This window comes from Callionymus lyra, chromosome 6 (genome assembly GCF_982586985.1).
Source record: "Callionymus lyra chromosome 6, fCalLyr1.hap1.1, whole genome shotgun sequence".
Lineage (NCBI taxonomy): Eukaryota > Metazoa > Chordata > Actinopteri > Syngnathiformes > Callionymidae > Callionymus > Callionymus lyra.
The window spans coordinates 26,513,001-26,534,645 of NC_141823.1; the positions used below are offsets into that span (position 1 = coordinate 26,513,001).

General features: G+C 38.0%; 1 protein-coding gene across 8 annotated transcripts in view; it reads left to right on the forward strand.

The window, feature by feature from the left end:
- The window catches only part of tjp1a (tight junction protein 1a), a 90,276-nt gene that overhangs the window by 7,105 nt on the left and 61,526 nt on the right, over positions 1 to 21,645 (forward strand). For all 8 annotated transcript variants that reach the window (XM_087794533.1, XM_087794528.1, XM_087794527.1 and 5 more), the window contains exon 2: positions 13,452 to 13,659. In XM_087794533.1, the coding sequence (XP_087650659.1) occupies positions 13,452 to 13,659 (208 nt within the window). The remainder of the gene's footprint in view (positions 1 to 13,451; positions 13,660 to 21,645) is intronic.

The following is a 21,645-nucleotide window of genomic DNA, read 5'->3' on the forward strand; positions in this document are numbered from 1 at the left end:
GATATTGATTTGGTCCACTTAGGAACCAAACGTGTCAAATGTCTTCAAGAAAACATCTCAGAAGATTCAGTATTCAGTAGTGAATTTCATTTAACAATAAATATGGTAAGATAAAATCAAGGGTCAGATCAGGGAACTCGACAAGTTCATCTTCAACTTCTTAACTCATAAATGATACCAAATGTTGCACAAACATAAGACAGATGAACAAAGATCGACCATCTTTCGGACCATGGTCCATGGACCCCCTCTTTTGGTCACCATCCCCCAAATCCTGTAATTAGTTGAGGATGATGTGGTTGATGAGTTAAGGAGGTCAATAGCAGTGGTAGCTGTGCCGCACACTTAGATTAATCTCATCAAATCTATACATCTGTTACATCAAACTGGATTTGCATCAGAGGCTCAGATAAGATCATTAGTATTGTGCTTCTCATCCCACTCGTAGACTTCTATGTATGGTCTGCGCGACAGGAGACGAGGACCCCTCCTCTGTCCTCAGTCTTTTCCCAGTTGAAACAGCAGTTTATTCCTCAAAAGTGCTTCGTTTTGGGACCTTTGTTTTTCTACTTGAGTGGCAGAGATGACCCGGGGCCAAGTGCCGACTCGATGTTTTGCGTTTTGGATGGACAGGAGGAACCAGGAATGCTTCAACATCAGAACATTTCTGTCCATCAAATATCGTCTGTTATATATGGGCTGTTTTGTTTGCCACGTCTGTTGTGTGCTGTTGCTACCAACTCATGATTTAAAGTCGATCGGTCCTGGTACAGCTTGTGAGATGAAAGGAAGAGATTCCGCACAGGAGCTGAAATCAGCCTTTGAGCAAAGCTTTGAGGCTACTGTGGGTTTAGAGAGAGGCTGAGGAGTTTGTTTTTTCTTTTCATACTTTCATGGGTTTCAATGGTTGATGGTTAATTGTCCCCATGTTACATAAACCAGGAATAACAACCAAGCATTTGCAGATCTTTGTGTATTTTGGGATAGATTTTTACTCCTTTAGCATTTTAAAACCTTCCAGATTTCCATCTTCCTGTCACTGATGCACGTTTTTTGATTTGTATTGACATGATCACTAACTTAAACTTGCGATATGCATATCGAAAACATGTGCGATCATTTATAATCTTTCATAAATCAAGCATTTCTTAAATGTGCACGTTCTGTAAAGTTGTCAATTTGTACTTCTATGTCTCGTTGTCGTTTACGTCTCTGCCTGTCTGTGAACTGTGCGGCGCAGCTTTTTAGGTCTGGTTGCTTTGGCAACACATCTTAGTGCGCTGACGTAGCGCGGCTCAGTATATACACAAAAGTAAGACTAACTTGTGAGCGCTACTCAAACGCTAGTGATCCAGTAACTCATCTCTTTCAACCCCCTTTGCTAAAGCAACATATTGTAAGTACTTTTCATCTCGTCTCAGTTGGTTTCTTATAAGAACTTCCAACAAGTGTGAACCTGTCCGACTTCGCCGTATGCTAATGAGCTAAGTTGTTAGCGTCAGGTCATTTATAAACTGTTATGTGTGCGTGTACAAGGAGGTGGACTTATTATTGATCTGTTGATCCTCTCTGATGTCGCTCAGTCTCGAGGGAAACCAATGCAAGTCCCGCGAGACTGAGCGTAATAAGTGATATTTCTCTCCGATCATGTCGGCATCGAAGCCGGAAATAAATAAAATAAATAAAATAAAGGAAAGGGAAATATTGCATCCTTTTCCCTTCTCTAAACCTCCGGACCTACCCTACCGTACTTACATGCAGTCGCGTGCAAGCGGTTACATTTTTAGGTGAAAAAAAAACATTGCGTTAATATCGATATCGCAATTTAAGACACTCGAATATCGAACTAATTTCCAATATCGTGCCGCCCTACTGTAAGTGTATTGCAAGTCTCACAGATGCATCGGTAATAATTCTAATTTAATGAGAAGCTAGTAAAATGTGTGAAGAACAAATGCATTATCATAATCGTCAAAAATCCTTGTTGAGTATGTTGTGGAAAGAAGGGCTATCACCCAACTGTGACAAAATATTTTTGATTATTAGGACGATGAATGGCCCCAAAATGTTCTATGTTTCATTTATATCCTTCAATTCATTCATTTAATTCATACATTCAATTTCTGAGATAAAATTAACTTAAATATATTATTGTATCATATACAGTACATTTTTGTCATGCTTAGTTATTCTCAAAGTTCCCCTTATTATATGTGTATTATCGGCTTTATTTTGTTTGATAGATAACGTTAAAATTAAATTAGAACCAATTGTTGAAATTAAACTAAAAAGATTTAAGATTAGAATTCATTAACATTCCATAAGAAATGGCTCTTACTGCTACTAACCATGTGTTCCTGCGATAAAATGACTTCCCTCTGTCTCTCAATTTGATTTAACTCCGTTGAGGATCTAGTGTAAGTGTTTAATTTACGCTACTTCAGGGCTTATGAACAGCTCCTTGAGATCCATTGATTTATGTATAATATAGACAACTCAATAAACGTAGGTCGACAGATAAACGGATAAAATCACTGAGCTGAGACTGCATCATAAACACTTTGTTGAAGGATGATATCCACTGTGCATCCATACAGTATTTCACATTCTAAAGAGTTTATGATGAATCCACATTTGGGGCGTGGATTAAAAGCTTCATGCAGAGATGATGGCAGCAGCGGAGGTGACGGAGGCCTATTAGGAACTTATCGTCACCAATCAGTGCCAGATGTGGAGCAGCGATGACTTTTAGAATATGTGAGTCACATGTTCTTGACCTGTGGTGACTCACGACTGTCATGATGGCTCACTGGGGGATGACAAGATGAAATCCATCACGGTGGTCTCATGAATATACAAGGACACGGCAGAGGGGATCCTTTACTATAACAGAGATGCTGCTGACGTTTCTTCTTTACGCGCCATCTTGACACAGAGCTGGTGGATTTGATGCGTGGTCTGAAGATATTTGCTGACATCATTTGTGATGCAAAATATTAAATATATTTATTTAAATCTGTGGTAAATGTTATCTCATGTAGGGCTGTAGCAAAACACTAATGTCACAATATGATTCCATAAATTATATTCTCCTCACGATACAATTCAATATGATATATTTCGCTACACTTGCATAGTTTTCGGAAGGATTTAAACGATTTAAACTTTTATTTGAATTATTAGAACTGAAAGCTAAAATATGTCCAAACAACAGCTTCTGGAGTTGACCGTATCCTCCTGTCCTCAGTCATCACTGGGATCTCACTGGATTTCAATGTTCCTTTAGCTCCTTTTCTTTCATATCATTATTATATCCTAATTATTTTATTGTAGACACACTTTATTGAAATATAAACCATTGTGTATTGGTGTTAATAATTTTTTTTCCAATACCCATAATGTCAAAAAAGGTTATGCATATAAATATAGATTATGACCTGATTTTGATAGCATTAAAGATAAATGAGTGCCGTAATGAACTTGAACAGTAAAAGCTCTTATTATCATATTTTTTGTCTTCATAAATGACTGCTTGAATGTGGTCTGGGTCGGAAACAGCAATAGTATTTTTATTTACCCTGACTTGATTTAGGTCCAACAATGTTTTCTTTTTTTTTAGGTCGACTTTTTTTTTAATGCAAATGGCTGCATATAATCAAAATATTGCAAAATATTTGGTCAGAAATTGTCCGGATGTTTTATTAACATCGTGTAAAACCTTTTTTCACTTCATATCTTTATCTTAAAAGATTAAATCTAAATACAATAAACAATAAAAAAGTAGCAGACGACTGACAAAAAGCCACAGTACTCCTGTAACATTCATTTTCAGCTTGAGGCAGCATAACAATGTGGAAACTGCATTTTCTCTTAGTGCTTTCATGAGAGAAAAAACAACAACAAATATGGCAAATCCCTGTTTGTTTTGAGGGGATTTCTGTCTGAGTGTATCTGGCAACCTGTTCTGTGTGTCCCGCCAGGGTGTTGGGACCAGGTGGAAATACAAAGGGCTGTCAGAAAATAATTTTGGATCGTTATAACAGCATTTATCAAGTTGATCTTCAGTTTCAAAAGATTAACGTATATTTCTATACGTTCATTTTATAGGATATATAGTTTCAAAACCAACAAAGTCAATGGGATGTCATCAGGAGAAACTTCTGCTCAGATTGTGTTGAGCTTGTGTGCCAGCTTGTCCTAAAACCGCTTTAGCTTGTTGGAGTGTTTTTTGGAAACCAGCCGTTGAACTGCCGTCACCTCCTCTCCGCAGGGGTCAAGCAGCGCCTGGACATGACTGGTGTCGCGCCTTGTTTGATACTTGTCTATAGTCTTAATCTGGTCTGCCCATCTGTCAGGCCTGTCTGGTCGAATCACAGACTTGATCCAGACTCGCAGCCGCTCTACCCAGGTGGCTTTAAAGGGCTTACAAACACCTAAAAGTAAACAACCGGCTCACGCGTGTTGTTGTTCCTTCAAAGGATAGTTTCTCAACTAGTTTGTCATTTTCTTTTCCTGCCGGGTTAAAGTTGGGGCGTTCGCCCCGATCAAGGAGGATGTGTCACGCTCCTCCCGAACCAGTGTTTCCTCCCCCTGCATTGCGTGAGTCGACTGATGCATGTTCATCGTCTTCTGGCTAAACAGTCAGACCTCATGAAGCAGCCAGGACCACCTCCGAGCCAAACACTGACGATGTCCTTCTGTCCTCTGTCCCTTTACATCAAGTCCTTCCAAAGTTTGCCTCTCAGCCACTCATGGTGCTTTGTACTTGTGCTGAGTTGTTTTCTGTCCTTCTCTTCACTTTGGACTTATTGCTCATGGGTTCATACCTCAGCTTACATCCACTCATATCCAGAACTGGGATTCTTGAAACTGTGTAACTTTCTGTAAGAAACGCTAAAGATTAAATAGAAAAAAAACATTTTTCAATCATGAATACCTGAAGAAAAATATATTAGTCAACAAGTGAAAAAAGATTAAAGCCTAATAAAGAAATAAGGAGTTAAAAAGTCATAAAATATAAGGATGTTTGCCGCAACAGACAGGTAAATGCATGGGCGAACAACAATTCTCAACTGTTTCAAATATTGATGTTTGTGTGACTAACAGGTTTCTAAATGCTACAGATGAGTTCACTGCTCTTAAAACTACGGTCTAATATGATTTGGCAGGATGGTCTGGTCCAGTATCGGGTTTGAACCTTCACCTCCAAGATATAAGTCAGAGCGTCAAGCCAGTAAGAAGATTCTACGACGAGACGGTGCTATGGCAGGGAGATCGCTTTTTATGTGGCTGACGTGTCATGGTGACTTCTGATGCATATCATTTAAGCAGTAATATTACGATATTAAAAGTCTTAATTTTGACATTTTAAAAGGCGCAATAGTATGACTGTGTCAGACCCTGGTCCTGTAAATATAAAAATGACACATGCGTTGTAGCATTTAGCAACCCGCAGGAAGTGCAACTATCAACATTTGCATCAGTCCAGTCAGAAAACAGACATTGATATGTACATGTATGAAACATAGTTGCATATGATTGTCTTTAATATTTGGAATTTGAAACTAAGTCAACAGTAAACAAGAAAAACGACTCCATAAGTTAATATTTTTGCTATTTTTATCCACTATTTTTCCAAATATAATTGCTAATATTAGTAAGGAAGTAGATAAGTAAGTAAAGGTTATTTGTAAAGCGCCTGATAGTCATAATTAACTGAGTTCAACGGAGCAGCAGGTGGCTCGGTTTGTTGTTCCACCATTGATTCCTTTCATTTTCTTAAATTTCCTCAACATTTTTTCAAAATCTTTTACTATATCATTTTACATATCAGAAAAAAACGCAGGGCAACTAATAAGAAAACCCACACCCCGCTTTTTTGGAAGTGGAGACTCCCAAGATTGATGACGCGCAGTGACAAACCTGGATGTTTGACCAGTGGCAGTAGAATGGGTGTGGTTATCTAAAAAAAGAAGCTTTTTGTGTGGTGGGCGGGGCTTAAGAACATATTCTAATGTAAATATTTAAATGTAAAGACAGTTTTGTACAAACAGACACATACTGATGAGTACAATAGAGGTCCAAGATCTATTTAAGACACCCTTAAATAAACACAGTAGTTGTTATTTAAGGTAAAAATGCTAAAGAGGTCAAAAGACTGACTCTCATTAATAAAGTTCAGTTCAGTCCATAAAAAATGGCCACAATCCTCATTATACATTAAAAACATGAAAACCAAACATGGAAAATCTGATTGTGTACTAATTTATAGCATTTATATCCGCGAGTGTTTACTGAATTATTGATGTTTTCTGTCAGAAGTTGAGAAAATCTGAATCAACTAGACATTATTAATAATTAAGCTATTAATTCCCTCTGCAGTGAATAAACAAGATGTTTTGGAGAAGTGGGTCAAATGTCTTGAATTTTGTGAGAGACGCTCGGAGGAGGTTGTGACTTGGTTTTTTTGGTGTGTGTGTGTGTGAAGAATCGACTTGCTTCAGGCCCGGAAGCAGAAACAAGACCACTTTAGAAAGTCAGTCAGAAAGTTTCATAAAAAAGAAGAAGAGAATTTAAAGAGGAGTAGATGAGAAACACGAGACACAGAACTTTCATAAGAGGTCACGGCGTAACCTGAAGACATTTCATGGCTTTGAAAGCAAGAAATACCTTCCTTGGATGTTGCTGGAGTAGAAATGTGAAACCACACAATAGACAACAATGTAACGTTACGTTTACTAAAACAATCATGTAACTTAAGCATGTTACTTTTGGTTGACACTCTGACACTGTTTTCAAAACTGTTGCAATGCATCATGGGACTTGTAGTTAAAGGGATGGGTTATATATTTGAGGGGAAAATCCTTATTTAATATATGAAAGAATATATTGGTCTGTGATGTGTTTATATGGAGCAGAGTGTGTCATTTACTTCAAGTGTTATGTTCTTCATAAATGACAGGATGAAAGAAAACAGGATGTGAAGTTCTTTAAGAATCTTTATCAGTGAGTATGATTGAATCAAGTGATTCCTCGAGACTCCTTTCGCTCTCTCTTACACGCAGCAGCCAGTCAACTGCTTTAAATTCACTCCATTTGTGCTGGGTCAGGTTTAAACACTCCATTCTGGGGCTATTAATAAACCCACCACTGTTGGATAAAAGCCTGTGTGACTAGATTTTTTGGATGCACTACATTTGTTCACTGGGATGGAGGAGGTGAACAAAGGTGTTTCCTCGTCTCTTTAAATTATGATTCAGCCTTATTTATATTTTATTTAGGCCCAGAGTTGGAAGACAAGATTCAAAAGCATGGAAGTGCTTTGTAGTTGTGAGCGCCACCTGCGCCCTGGACAGGAAATCTCCACTGAGATCAGGTCTGTGTTTGTTAGTGTGAGTGTGTGTGTGCATATAGAAAGCTGACTGCTTAGTTGTCAGCGTACATTTGGGGATGACACATTTGTTTTGTCCCGATAGTCTTCTTCAAACTGAGCCAGTTCTTCCCAACAGTGCCTTCAATCTGTAGCTGTGTCATGAGTTAATGTTGAGGAGGTTTCAGAGGGACCAACATTCAAGCTCCAACTATCTATCACCGAGACTAGGACACTTTTTCTAATGTTCAGCAGCTGTTGAATCAATCACTTTTATTTCTAACATTACACTTGTGGTCTGATGGTTCTAAAAATATGTGTGTCTGGGTGTGCTTTCACTTCAAATATATTATACATACATTTTTATACATTTTTCTTTGTGTTGCTGTATAACATACAACAACAAATCATTATTTTCCCTTTTTTAATTAATAGAATTTCTTTTTATGCCAACATTTTCCTGTAATTCATGTAATCTAATGTGTAATTAATGTTTTAGGTCTAAACTACAATGAAAATACTTATTAAAATCATATTTATTTATTTTTTGTCATTGTGCTTCCACAACTGTTTAGAATATAAACGTTTCTTATTTTGCTTGAGAATAAAACAATTTGATAATATAAACAAAGTATTTACCATGTATATGTTATATACCATGTAAATACCAATATGGATTCCCACATATTTTTATAGATTTACTTTGGAGATATTTGAAAATATAATATGTGTTGTGTCGAAAATGTGTGGGATCTGCCATGATGCAATCTATTAATGTGTTAGACTGACCTCTTTAATTGAGGGCAAAAGGGAGGAAGTCTATTTCTGGCTTCTGCTCATGCAAGATTTATCAACATTACCTCTCCCTGCAGTCGATCGCTCTGCCTTCTTTTCTTTGTGTATTTTGTCTGCAACCTGTGTGACAGGAGGGTCTGTTTGTTGTTTTCACTGACACAGTGGCATGAGAGTGCACTTCAGCTTGTTTGGGAGTTGCTGTGTGTTTCTCCAGAGGCAGTGAAAAGTGAAACCAAGTCCTGACTGCGCAGACAGCCGCGCTCTCCGTCCAGTTAGCCTGAGTGTTTGGTGGTAAAAAACCCAGAGGCATCACGGATGATCAATCATTCAGAGCCCGGCGGCGTGTGAGCCGTCATGTATGAGCTCCTTTACCTGTGTAGATATTTATTTTCCTCCTCCTGTGATGTTGATACTTCTTGTCTGGACCAGTCCCAGTGTTAAATACAGCCTCACAACCTATTTATCACGGGTGGTTATTTCGTAAACTACTTTCTTATCAGTTCATCTGCTGCAGACAAAGACCGTTGATTTTGAATTTGAGGTGCAAGTGAGACTGAAATAGAGTGTGTTTATAGAGCAGACCTGGTCAAAACGCGGCTCCCATGAGGTCAAAGATCATTTAGAAACTCACTATTTTATTTTGTATTTATTTGTATCATTCATCACACGTCTCTCAACATGACTATAGGTTTGTGTTTCACTTTTGTACGCCACTGCATTTATTGTCCCTTTAAAAACATTTGATTACATTTAAAAAGGATATTTTAATTATATTCATTAAAACATAAAAGTTTTATAAAATACAACAAAATAATATTTTTGGCATATTTACCTTCATCTTATACTTTTCGTTCCTATTTTTGCTTTTAAGGCCCTCACATCAGCCACTGCATAAAATGGGGCCCCTGAGGAAATGTAATTGTCCACCACTGTTCCAGAGGGATTTGGATGGATTCCCGCCCACTGTCGTGCCCACCACAGCGTCCATCTGCCAGGCACCAGTTGACATTAAAGGGACTGTGTTTGTTTGTGGCTGAAGGAGCAGGACGTCTTTTTAACAACCGTTTTTTAACACGCAATAAATCAAGATCACCTGCATCGATTGTGTTTCGCTCTTCTATAAGAATAAATGTATGTGAATCGATAGGTTCCCGAAAATAGTAACATTGATGTCAATGAAAAGGATTTTCTGAGAAGAAAAAAACAATTTATTCATTCCTATTTATACATTGTTTGTGTTAATAATTGAATGAGATACTGACGTATCCCTTTTTTTTTCACATTCTTTTTTCATGTTTAAAATCATGTCCCCTTGTTGTGTTTGAGTTTGACATCCTGATCTCAAAAGTTTAAATATTAAATTTGACACATTCTCTTTTGGAGTTAAAAAAGCTTAAAAAATACTAAGTCATACCATTTCTTTTCCAATAGCGTCAGAGGTAGGATTATAGCTTCCATTGTCTACTATGAGATGTAAGTGAGCGATTGCGCCCCCTTGTGTTGACAGAAACAAGACAGACCACTGATCAATACACTTCTTGAAGGCGATACAACATTGTTGAGTCAGTGGCAAAGTCTGGTCTAATGTTCCTCATTTCTAAGACAACTGGTGTCAGAGGTGGGATGTGAATATAGGAACAGCAGCCAGTGTGTTTAATGTTGATGACAAACCTAGAAGGATGAATCATTGACTGCATTTGGGACCAAAGAGATGTTGAGGCACGAGCATGAGGGGGTTCAGTTGGTGGACGCTGTTACGTCATGTATGATTGATCGAGTCTTGATCAAGGGTGAGGAGAGATGTGAGGTCACTGAGGTAATTGTGTAGGTACTGTTGCACTTGTGCTTTAAACTGTAAGGAGTGTTTTTACCCCAAAAAGACCATGGGAAACATTCTTTCATGTCTAGTCAATGGACCCACACACAGCTTCTACTTCACAAGTTTCTAAATTGTATTCTTACTTTCAAATGAGATGTGTTTATGTATCAAATACTAACCTCTCTTCTGTTTTTGTTGGGTTGAGCATTGAACCAAACATCAGACTATAGACCACATACAAGCCTGTTAATCCCTTGCATCAATAACATTCGGTGAAGCCGACGTATTGTGCCCACGCTGACTTGCAGAATCAATATAGAGGACAATGAAGTCTTTCATCACTGTTGCCGGACATTTTACAAGGAGCTGTTCTCTCGCAGACACAAGCAGCCAAGGTTTTATTTATGATTGTACTGAACACTGGAGAATCTGAAATAATTTTTATTGCGATAAAACCATCATCAGCTCTTGTTTCTTGATACAACGATAAGCAAGAACGTTCTAATTGTGTGTTGTTTTCAGTTAAAGAGGCACTTCATAATACTGAACACATTTTGTCTGACTTCCCCCAGTGTTCGAAAAGTGTCATTGCAATGTCGTGAAACCGTGATCAGTATTTTATTTCCAAAGCATACAAAGCTCAATGTAAAAAAATCTTCTTAAGTACTTGGTAAAAATGAATATTGTAAATATTGGTGATTCTTCAAGTGTTGTGTAGTGAAGAGTTTAAAATAATGATAATTAGGAAAAATAGATTAAATCATTATGATCGTTAGTCATTTATTAATTCATTAATATTAATTATGTTCCCTTACGTCTCACTTCCTGGTTTTATTGTGAAGTCCTGATCCTTTTCTTGATTACTTCCTCTTGATCTGATTCGAAAATTAGAAAATAAATGAACTAAGAGGTCGTACACACAAAAAACGTGCGGACATACTTTCCCACGTCAAAGTTCATATGTATCAATAATGAGAAAAGAGCATAAAAACGTTCGGACTTCCCAACAAGGATCATTTTATACTGAATACAAATCAAGACTCTGGTTGATTTAAATATGATTTAAATATGTAAAATAGGGCGTGAAAAGGGACGAAAAAGTCTGCGATTGAATTCCACGTTGATTGGGTTGTACAAAGGAAAAGCGCTTGTATTTGTGTACACACAGATCTTCTTCTGAATATTTTTGTACGTGCACCATTTTCTGGATTTGAGTGAACGGCTGTTTTTAGTAGAAAATCCACAAACTTGTTTGTACATGAGGCCCCAGGTCTAGCTGTAAGTTTACGCATTACAAAAAAGTATGAATTTGTTTTCAGTCCTGTAACTCAAGCACAAGAAAATAAACAACAAAAAAAAACAGGTTTTCCAAAAATACTTCTTGCAAGAACAGTAATTGAATTAAATTAATGCAATTTAAAAATAAAAGGCATTTATTACGACTGTAATTGCTAAATCGTTTTAAGTTACACACAATGACATCCCTAATAAAAATGTCAATTAGTGCTGCTTTAACATCAGATGTAATTACAGTGAACAAACCCTAGCGATTGATTGTGAAATGAACAAAACACATTGACACAAGCTCACTTTAAATGCTGGCAAAAAGTGCTTGTTTTCCCCTAAAGTCAATAATTAAATACGTGATTAGCTACAAGTAAAAGCTGCAGGTCAGCATTAATGTATCAATACATTGTCGCTAAAACACTTTAGCATTGATTCACAAGAATTGAAACAAAAGATATGTCAATAACCATGAAAGCAACAGAAACCACCTGCATCTGGTCTTTAGTTTGTCGACCTCAATTTAATTGATTTAATTTGAAATGGAATCAGCTGATGTTATAATTCAATAGAGAATCATTGATGTTGACAAAATAAACCTTTAAGTCAATCCTGCAGCACATTTCTGTTTTTGTTTTTTTTACTGCTATCTGTGAACATGTTTGTTTTTCTATCGCGTGGTTACCCAAAACTAACCAACTGAGCACCTGCAGTTATGTTTGTCCACTTCATTTCCTGTGATGTCATGCATTATGAAATTACTTTGTTTCCACATCAGAGGAGCAGCTTTTTTGGCAGCATTTTTTTTTACCTCCCTTTTCTTAACCAATATTATAAATATACGTATATGTTACTGAGCTCTCTCTCCCCACCAAAATGACAGCGTGTCGCCGTGTTTGTGTTCCAGCCTGAAGACTGTCATGTATCATCAGCCCAACCAGCCTTTCCTTGAACTGATACGTTGACAGCAGCTCGGCGTGTCTGCGGGTCTCAGTCAAGGCTGCGGGCCGTGATGTATGATGGATGACTGTCAGTGTTCTGGGTGTGAAAAGGGTGATAGTGTGAACATCAGAAACGCTTCTTAAAATAGCTGATCTTATATGTATTTAGCTTGTTGAGTTTTCATTGTTTCTCCTCTCAGACCGGCCCTGAGTGACCTCCCTTTAGATTTCACTCTAATCATGGAGTTGCTGCTGCCCTGAAGCAACAATCATTGGTCGCTGTTATTCCTTGAGTCATTTTGCCATTTTTTTTCTGTTTTTTTTTAACCAGCATTTTCATTAGGGGGCCCTTAGACTGTATTTAAATGCCAAATTTCAATACAACTGTTTCTGATAATTAACTTTCAATATTATTTAGTCCCTGTTTATGTTATTCATAGCTAGTATAACTATAAATATAACTTTTTTTCATTTTATTTGTCCATTTTGTAATTATTTAACAAAAAATAAAAGTAGTTTGAGGTGAAAAATGGTTTTATAAGATGTTTCAAATACATTTTAACAAATACAATTTTAATAATACATACAAACAACTTTCTGGGGGTATTTAATTAATTAATTTTTTTGTTAAAAGACTACATAGTGATGGAGCTCGGATGTGAGTTTTGGCTGTTGGTGGCCATTGGTCCTGCTCGTACTTCCCATGTGCACCTTGTCGTGGTGCTGAAAGCCTGGGCTTTTGGCGTGGCCCCGGGGGTCAGTCTTGAGAAGGATGCCTGGGAAATGGGCCCCCCCCCAAATTGGTTGCAATGAAATGCGAAAAATCTAAAAATGTTTTGGATTATATTAACACTCTTTGGCTTTTCTTTTGGCTTAACGGCCCCTAAAAACACATACATGATGTAATGTGGCCCCTCAGGAAATGTAATTGTCCAGCTCGTCTTACTGGGCCAGATTATCACAAAAAACTCACACTCATAGTGTTACTAGCCACAGTGTTCAGGTATTACAATATAATACATTTGCACAGTTCTATTTTTGACTGGTTGCCACAAATGAGGCGTAGTCTGGGATATTTTTGGAGAATTCTGATGTGGAAAACTCACCAAGATGGATGTATGATAAGAATAGCATTTTATAGAACGCTCCGAACACCAAGCATGAGCTGCAGAAATGAATCAAAGATATTGTTATAAGCTTTAGGTTTTATTGTTATTACATCTGATCATTTTCTGTCTTCCAGGGTGACTCCGTCCGATGAAGAAACGTCCCCAGGAGCTGAGAGCTCAGACGGGGCTGCAGGTGCTACTGGTGGTGCTGGTGCTATGGCGATGTCCGCCACCTCCACTCTGTCTCTGCCCGCGAGCCAGGGCAAACCCTCCCTACGTCGTATAAAAGGCCGCATTCACCGCAGCAAGAGCCTGGACAGCATCGATCTGCTTGATTCAAATGTAAGTCACTTTAAATTAAGACGTTTCACGAAACATAACCCGACATGAAACACAACCCGAAACATAATTTTTTAAAAATTAGTCATGTGTAATCAGAAATGAAAATCGACTTTTGCTGTGCATTATGGGACTTATTTTATTTTGCTGATTTAGGGAGAAATCTTCATTTAAACCATTTATAAAGAACAGTACTCATATTTCGGGGAGGGATCTGAACAATAATATATTATATGATCATCAGAAATAAAAAAAATAAAAAAAATAATAATAATAATTGACAAAGACATTAACATAAACAACAACAAAAAATATTGAATATATATGAATAAATATAATAAGTAAACTTTTGTTCCTTTTGCAATCTTTCAATATTTACATTCTTGTATGATTGCAGTATACTTGTGTCAATGTTTGTAACGACATGTTGGGAAATACTAAAATATACAGTATATGTACTGTGTATGGATATTTATGTATACTGTATATGTTGACATTAAGCCACCCATACTAAATCCAACTGCCTTCCTAAGCTGGTTCATGTTCTGGTGACCCCAGTGTTTCCCAGGAATGGATGAAACATGGTTGATGTATACATTTAACTGAGGAACTCTCGCTGGTTAAACAAATGCTGAGTTATTTTTAAAGGAAAAGTCCCTGAAAGCATTTTTTGCCTCGTGCTTTCATTCACATTTAGCAGCAACACAAGCTGCATCCGGAACACACACACGCACACACACACACACACGCGCACGGTGACCTTTGATTATGCAATATTTCTCTGGTTTTGCAATGAGCACAGTTTAACACGTTCCATATGTCTTTCAATGACAGATATCCTCATGAAAAGTATTAATCTGATAAATGATTGGGTAAGCTGCTTGAAGCTTAAACCCTCTCTTACTCCGGGATTGTCCATTGAGCTGAGAACTGCCTCTGGCCCTCTCGCTCCCTCAACTCATGCGAGTGCATGTGTGTGTGTGTGCACCTGTGTGTGTGTGTGTGTGTGGGTCTGCGAGCGATGTGGGACAGTTTTGCTTTTGGGAATGCAACCAACGGTTTATGATGTAAAAATCATGCCAACCTGCCGCTAATGCTTGTTTTCATGTAGCTGTGGGAGCGTCGTGGTTACACGGATCCGTTCCTCCACTACTGACGGCTGTCTCCTCGCTCCCTAGCTTCTTTTGCTCAAAGTCCTGACCTGCTGTAGACGTCTCCTCCGATAAGTGTGCTCGGAGAGATTCGCCCTTGTGCGCCCTCCACCCGACTCCCCGTGTTGACAGTGGAAGTTGCTGATCTGTCTCGCTTCATGTTGATGCTCTTGATTCTCACATTTCAGTTTTGAGGGTTTTTTTTAGCTTCAAAATGTGTTCAGCTGGATTAAATGTGATGCAACACACAACTAGTGGTATAATCTTAGATATTCACGCGTTAATGATGTGTTTTCATCTGCAGGTGTTTCCCTCATTAGGATCCTCAATTGGACAAAAAAGAATTGATTTTTAGATTTTTAGAAATGTATTTGAGTCTTTTGTTGTGCACGCCAAGACTTTTACACCAGACTGTACATTTAGAATTCTGCTCTCCCTGCTGGATCTATTTCTGGCAGCAGGAAAGTTGAAGGAAGAGTCAGCGTCAACGTGATTGTTCACAGTGTTTTTTTCTCACAAGCTTTTTTTTTTATTTTTTAGAAGGTCTTTTTATAGCTCGCTGTCCGTCTTGTACCTCCTTTCCAAACGAGCGTACAGTTGCTCGACGTTAGATCTTGTTTATTCCAGTTATTATGTCCTGGAATGACTTGATGATCAGATTATGTCAGACACAGTGTGAAGCATCAGTTATGAGACAGTTTGTACTTCAAGCTCTTTATCTTCATTAAGATCATGTCAGCGTTTACAAGCATGATCTTATTCATGACAATGCTTCTGTCAATGGAAGATGTATCACATGTTGTGTACATGTTTAGTGTGAGTGACACATGTTTAGGATAGAAACAATGGAATCATATCTTTAGCAAACAATTCAAACACTCTTGGACAAGCTGTACACACAACACACACACATGCACATACACACAACCCACACATGCACATACACACACAACAGACACATCCACATAGACATACCACACATAAATTATCATATACACACAACCCACACATGCACATACACGCACAACAGACACCTTCACATAGACATACAACACACACAAGCACATACGTTTTTATTTGTTCAGGCTTTTCCTTGATTTTCTGGAACTCCTGTGTTGTTCTCAGTGTTATCTTGACCTTTAAAGTATATACTTTATTGATTATTGTTTTGATTGTTTAAGCGCTTTGTGACCCTGGTCCTGGTCTAAATACAAATTACTTACTTACTTACAATAGACACATTGACATAGACATACAACACGCACATTTACATAGACACCCAACACACACATGAATATACACGCACAACAGCCACATACATAGAAAAAAATACAGACTCTCACACAAAAACTCTGCTAAGCACAGACACATATAAACATGCGCAAGTAAACTATACGCACACACAGACACACCTGTGCAATCAAATACAATCACACACTTTTACAAACATGCACAGACACCCACACACATGTAAAAAGGCGCAAATAAAAAAATTCAAACACATTCAGTACAGACACACATATAAACACACGGTCTTGCACACACAATCAAACACAGACACACACAAACACACACAAACACTTGTTCAAACACACACATACGCAAGCGCAGACAAACTATATACACAGATACAAAGAAACAGATACATTCAAATTCACACATACGACCACAGACACACACAAACACTCACATACACACATACTCTCACGTACAGACACTCACTTAAACACACACAGAAACATACAAATGAGCACATACAACCACAAACGCATACACACAATCATACACACACACTCACAGTATTGATACTATCTTTGCTGAAGCCAAAATAAGTCTAAAGACCACGATCAACCACCAGGTGGGGTCACAGCGCCAGAGTGTCACCTGTCCATGACCCCAGATACGATTCTGTTCACACACTTTCTATTACAAAACTGAATCATTCATCACATTTGCTTAAAGAATACAAACATACATTATGTATGGATTATTATGATCACGTTTAATTGGACTCAATATAAAAAGCAGCTCATCTTTCACACTTTTTTACTTAAAACAGCTGTAAGAGTGAATATTCACTCATTATTTGACAGATATTTATCTTTCGTGCGAAGAATTAAAACAACCAAAATACAGATCTTTGATGAATTAAATCGAAAGCAATTCAAAGTGTGAATGGAAGTATCAATGTATGTATTTAGTGAATGGTTTTTATTAAATAAGATATAAATATAGATATTTGTAGATACTGTAGAAGAGTTGTTTTTGATGCAGAGATGATGGGATGTCACCTTGCTCTCTGTGGTGCCACACATGCAGTCGTCTGCAGGACTGAAGAACGACACGTCAAACTCTTCACCTCAGAAGAGAGCAAGAAAGAGATTGCTAAAGTGATGGATGCGAAGAGAAGTTTATGGCCAGGATGGACAGATTGAAAGGGCAGAAGAATGACTTGAGAGAATGAAGTGTGTGGTGTGTTGAGAGATATTGAATACTACCTGAAATTGTACTTTGCTCACATAATATTGTTGAACTCTACTCAGATTAAACCACATTGATCTCAATTTTGATCTATAATAGATGCTTATTGTGTTAATGACTAAATGTAACTGAAAATATGATGCTCATATCGCATTCATAGAGTAGCAGACCTTTATATATATTAGGGGTCTGAGAAAATATTATCATATCTCTTAAACATTCATTCTTAAATCAGTACAATATTGACTTCAACTGCACTGTATCGTTTTTAAGTTTTTTCTTTCTTGACTTTCAGATCATAGTTCTGATCATAGTTATAATATGGTTATATATGTTATGTCTTTGTATAATTTATTTTTAGTTTAGTTTATTTTCAGTTAAATGACATTAACAGCTTTTCTTCATTTTTGTCTTGTAATTAAACTTCTGGCCACTAGATAGAACCAGTCATTACATCATTACAACGTCCCCAGCCTCAGCAAAAATGAGATCCGGCAACTTCCTGGCGAGGACTGGGGACGAGAGGATACTGTTGACTCCAGCAGCTTTTAAAGCTAATGCTTGGGAATATTTTGGTTTCAAAACAAGTGTAACGGTTTAACTAGCAAGATGACAGAGAAGCAGAGGATATTAATTCACCAGGCAGGATGTTCACAAAAGACAGTTTAACAATCACAAAAAAAAACAGGATTTAACACACACAACCCAAAGATGGCATGAACAGTTCAGAGTCCAAATCTTAGTCTTTACAAATCCAATTAAAAAAAACAGAAGTCCAAGAAAACAGGGCAAGGGTGGCTGCAAGGCGCGAGATCCACTACAAAACACGAAAAAGGCAAAAATTAAATCCAGAACTCACCAAAGGAAACACAAAACTAATTTTCCTGATAGTCGACAGCCATGGATCTTGCCAAGCACCGCACTCACACCCTGTCAACAGAACAACGAAACACAGGAAATGGCTTTACAAAATAAAAGCCCCAGGAAGGGGAATATGACAACAAATTCAAGAAGTTACGACTTTGTCATGAGGTCTGTAAATTCTCTAACACCAGTGTCAAGTACTCACACAATACTACATATATATCGCAGTATATCGTATGGTTGCCCCTGTATCGTGGTCTACATATATAAAAGTGAAGAACACAACAATACAGGAATATCATCTGCGCTGGTGTAAACTTAAATCTCATTCTATTTAAGAAACAACGAACATCTATTTTTCCACACAGTTGCGATCTAAAAAGATCTAACTGATATTTTCAGCAAACTGTTGTTGTTTTGTTTTTTTGCTTTTTCACCTGCCACTTTCTTTTTTGAGTGTTTTTGATCACGCTCGTGGCTGAAAGTCTGTTCCCGTTAATTGCCTCCCCCATCAACCACCAGCGTATCTGAGGGCTTTTAGATTCCCTCTGGCTTTGATAGTAGAGATTCATTAGCTGTTTAAAGACACTGAGCCCTCCTGCATGAAGGCCCCGCCCTCGTGCGAGCTCACCCAGTAGCACGATGCCTCCGTAATGTCAGGCAGGAAGGGCAGGCGGAATCAATGTTGGTTCTATAGATAGATGAAGAGATGATCTATGACATCCACAGCAGCAGACGTAATTGAGAGGTCCCCCGCTTTAACACGGGGTCATATTGAAGCATTCACCAGAAATTAAAAGAAATATATCAATCAGTCCTGACATCACAGATCTCTGACCGATCTCAGAAGGAATGTCCTGCAGCACATCCATGTGTCTCCATATCAGTATATCGGCGATCTGCTGTGTGGTATCGACCGGTCACGTTAGGAAGTGTGTAGGTCAGCGATTCTTAAATGGGGGACAGGCGAGTGTGACGGAGGACCCGGAGTGGAGATGTGTTGTCTTTCTACAAACACACGGGATTTAAAGGGGAAAACGAGGAAGACACACATGAAGATGAAAGTACAACAAAGCATGATGGGAAGATCGATGAGAAAAAAGTGTCGATGGGATGTCGGACATGTGGCCAAAGGATGAGCTTCAGCCAACCCTGGATGGCACTTATTGATCTGTTGTGCTTCAGCAGGCCAGAGATTATTTGAGCGCTCCGGCTCTTTGTTTGCATTTTGGTAACTGTTTATTAATACCGTTCTTTCCCAAACCATCGATAGCAGAGTCGATATCCTCTGTCGTGGAGAGAAATGGCTTTTATAGATCGAAGCCACAAGTTTGACAAGATGGAGATGCTCGTCTTTTCTGGCTTGAACTGCACCATAAGATAAGACAAGTGAAGATAATTGTTTGATTTATTAATTACATAAAACAATTCAACGATATCTAGTTCTAAATTGAAAAAACTGTAGAAGATTGTCATTTGGAACAATAGCGGAATATAAAAAAGAGACAGAAATTCACAAAAAGCCGACAAAAATGTATAACTAATATGACAGGAAAATCTGAGGCTGAAAATCACACTCATGGAAGAGGCTAGAAAGTTGAATGCACTAAGGGGAGAACAATCGAGGAAAAATATGGAGGTCAAGTTTACCAGAATAAGAATGGGGACAGTCTGACACTGCGGACTGGAACCAGGAAGCTTAACATTTTTACAGTTTGTTTATTTATTTAAAGCGAAACAAGAGCCAAACTATTCTTGGAAGCCTTTTTTTTTATGTTTTAATTGGGTTTCTGGGCTGTAAATCATTGAATCATTTTGGCTTTGCAACACACAAATTTAGATGAAGCCGAAACTCAGAACTCTGTCATTCAAGAAGGTGGTACGGTGATAAAAGGTCACTGAAAAGTTCCCATTCTGCAGCTTCTCTCTTTTCACTTCATGTGCTTCTATTTGTTTTTGGATTTGTCCTTCAGCTTTAGTCTGTTCCTAGTCTTGATTTCACACAGGCTCTTATTTTGGATCCAGCTCCATGAATAGCTCGGCCTAAACTCTCCTCATTAAATAATGTATCGCTGCAGAGAGCAATCGTACTCGTGAGTTCAATTCAATTCAGTAGAATTCCTCAAAAACCTCAGCTGTCACTCAGACTCCTGTAGTCGTGTCTCACTCTCGGCTTCGATTATAAATGTTTTAAAAAAAGTTTCATGTTTTATGAATGTGATTTATTAATTCACCAGTCATTTGTCTCGCGCGATATGACAAGAGGAAGCTTTCATTCTGACTCTCGGCACTCCCGGGTTGCCATGGCAACACAAAGTTTAGAAGTAAGACACGTATTAATACTAACAAGTACTTCATATTGTCCGTTCATATTATCGTATTTTCAGATTTCTTGGAGGATCAAGCGTTGAATTAAATTAAGAGGCGGAATTGAAACGGAAATTCAATCCGGGAGGATTAAAATGTGGATTAACACTTAATTCAACTATTTAATTATTTTATAATTCTCTTTAATTAGCTTGATAATGATTGTTGAAATAAATAATAATGGATTGTAAATATAAGCATAACTGTTCGAATTAGGACATTGTATGTCTATTGTTTAGTCTTAAATAAAAACATGTTTTTTTTTGGACCCTGGAGAGAGTCTCTGCTCCAGAGATGGACTCAGCGATGAGCTGGTTAACTCTGAGATGAGTCTACTACAGATATGTGTTTCTGTGACTGCATGTACGCGCCTCGGGAGGAGAGCTGGCTCTGGGATCAGAGCTCTCAGACACCCGGGGCAGTGCTGTGCACACCATTAGGATCAAGTTTGCTATTTTCAGATGCTTCACTGCCGATGGTTTCACTCTCCTCCTAATTAAGATAACGTCTGTGGCCCCTTTACCCAAATCCAACACTCCAGGGACGACTGGACCCAGAAACTGTTGGTTCTTTACACTCGTAGATTGATTCAGTCATTCAATTCCTTCTGCAATTTTGTCGAAAGCATGGGGTATTATTGCCTCTTATATTAAGACGAAAACATGTCAGGTTAGTCTGGTCCGTGGAATTCAAAGTAGGGGCCACTAGGGGGTGCTAGTGGGGCCTCGGAAAATTGAATTAAAGGGAAGAATGGAAGTTGATACAATACAATATATTGTTTAAAACTTGTTTCTAAACCGTTTGGCTTGAACACACAACATGCAAACTGCCTTGATCTTCAGATTCTAAAGTACCCAACCAGACCACCTGTGATTATGTAATATTCGGTGTCAACATGGTTGGTGATATCTACAAAGCAAAAAAAAATACACAGGTTTCTGACCAAAGCAAGACCAACATGGAATATTCTGATGCTAAAATACATAAGATTTCGAGGCCAGTATAGCTTTATAAAATAAAGGATGTGTTTGCCCAACAAGCTTAACAAATAATACATATTTAAAGGTCAATAAAATAAGAAAATGAACTCTAAAGGTTGATGTTTCTTGATATATTTTAAAGAATG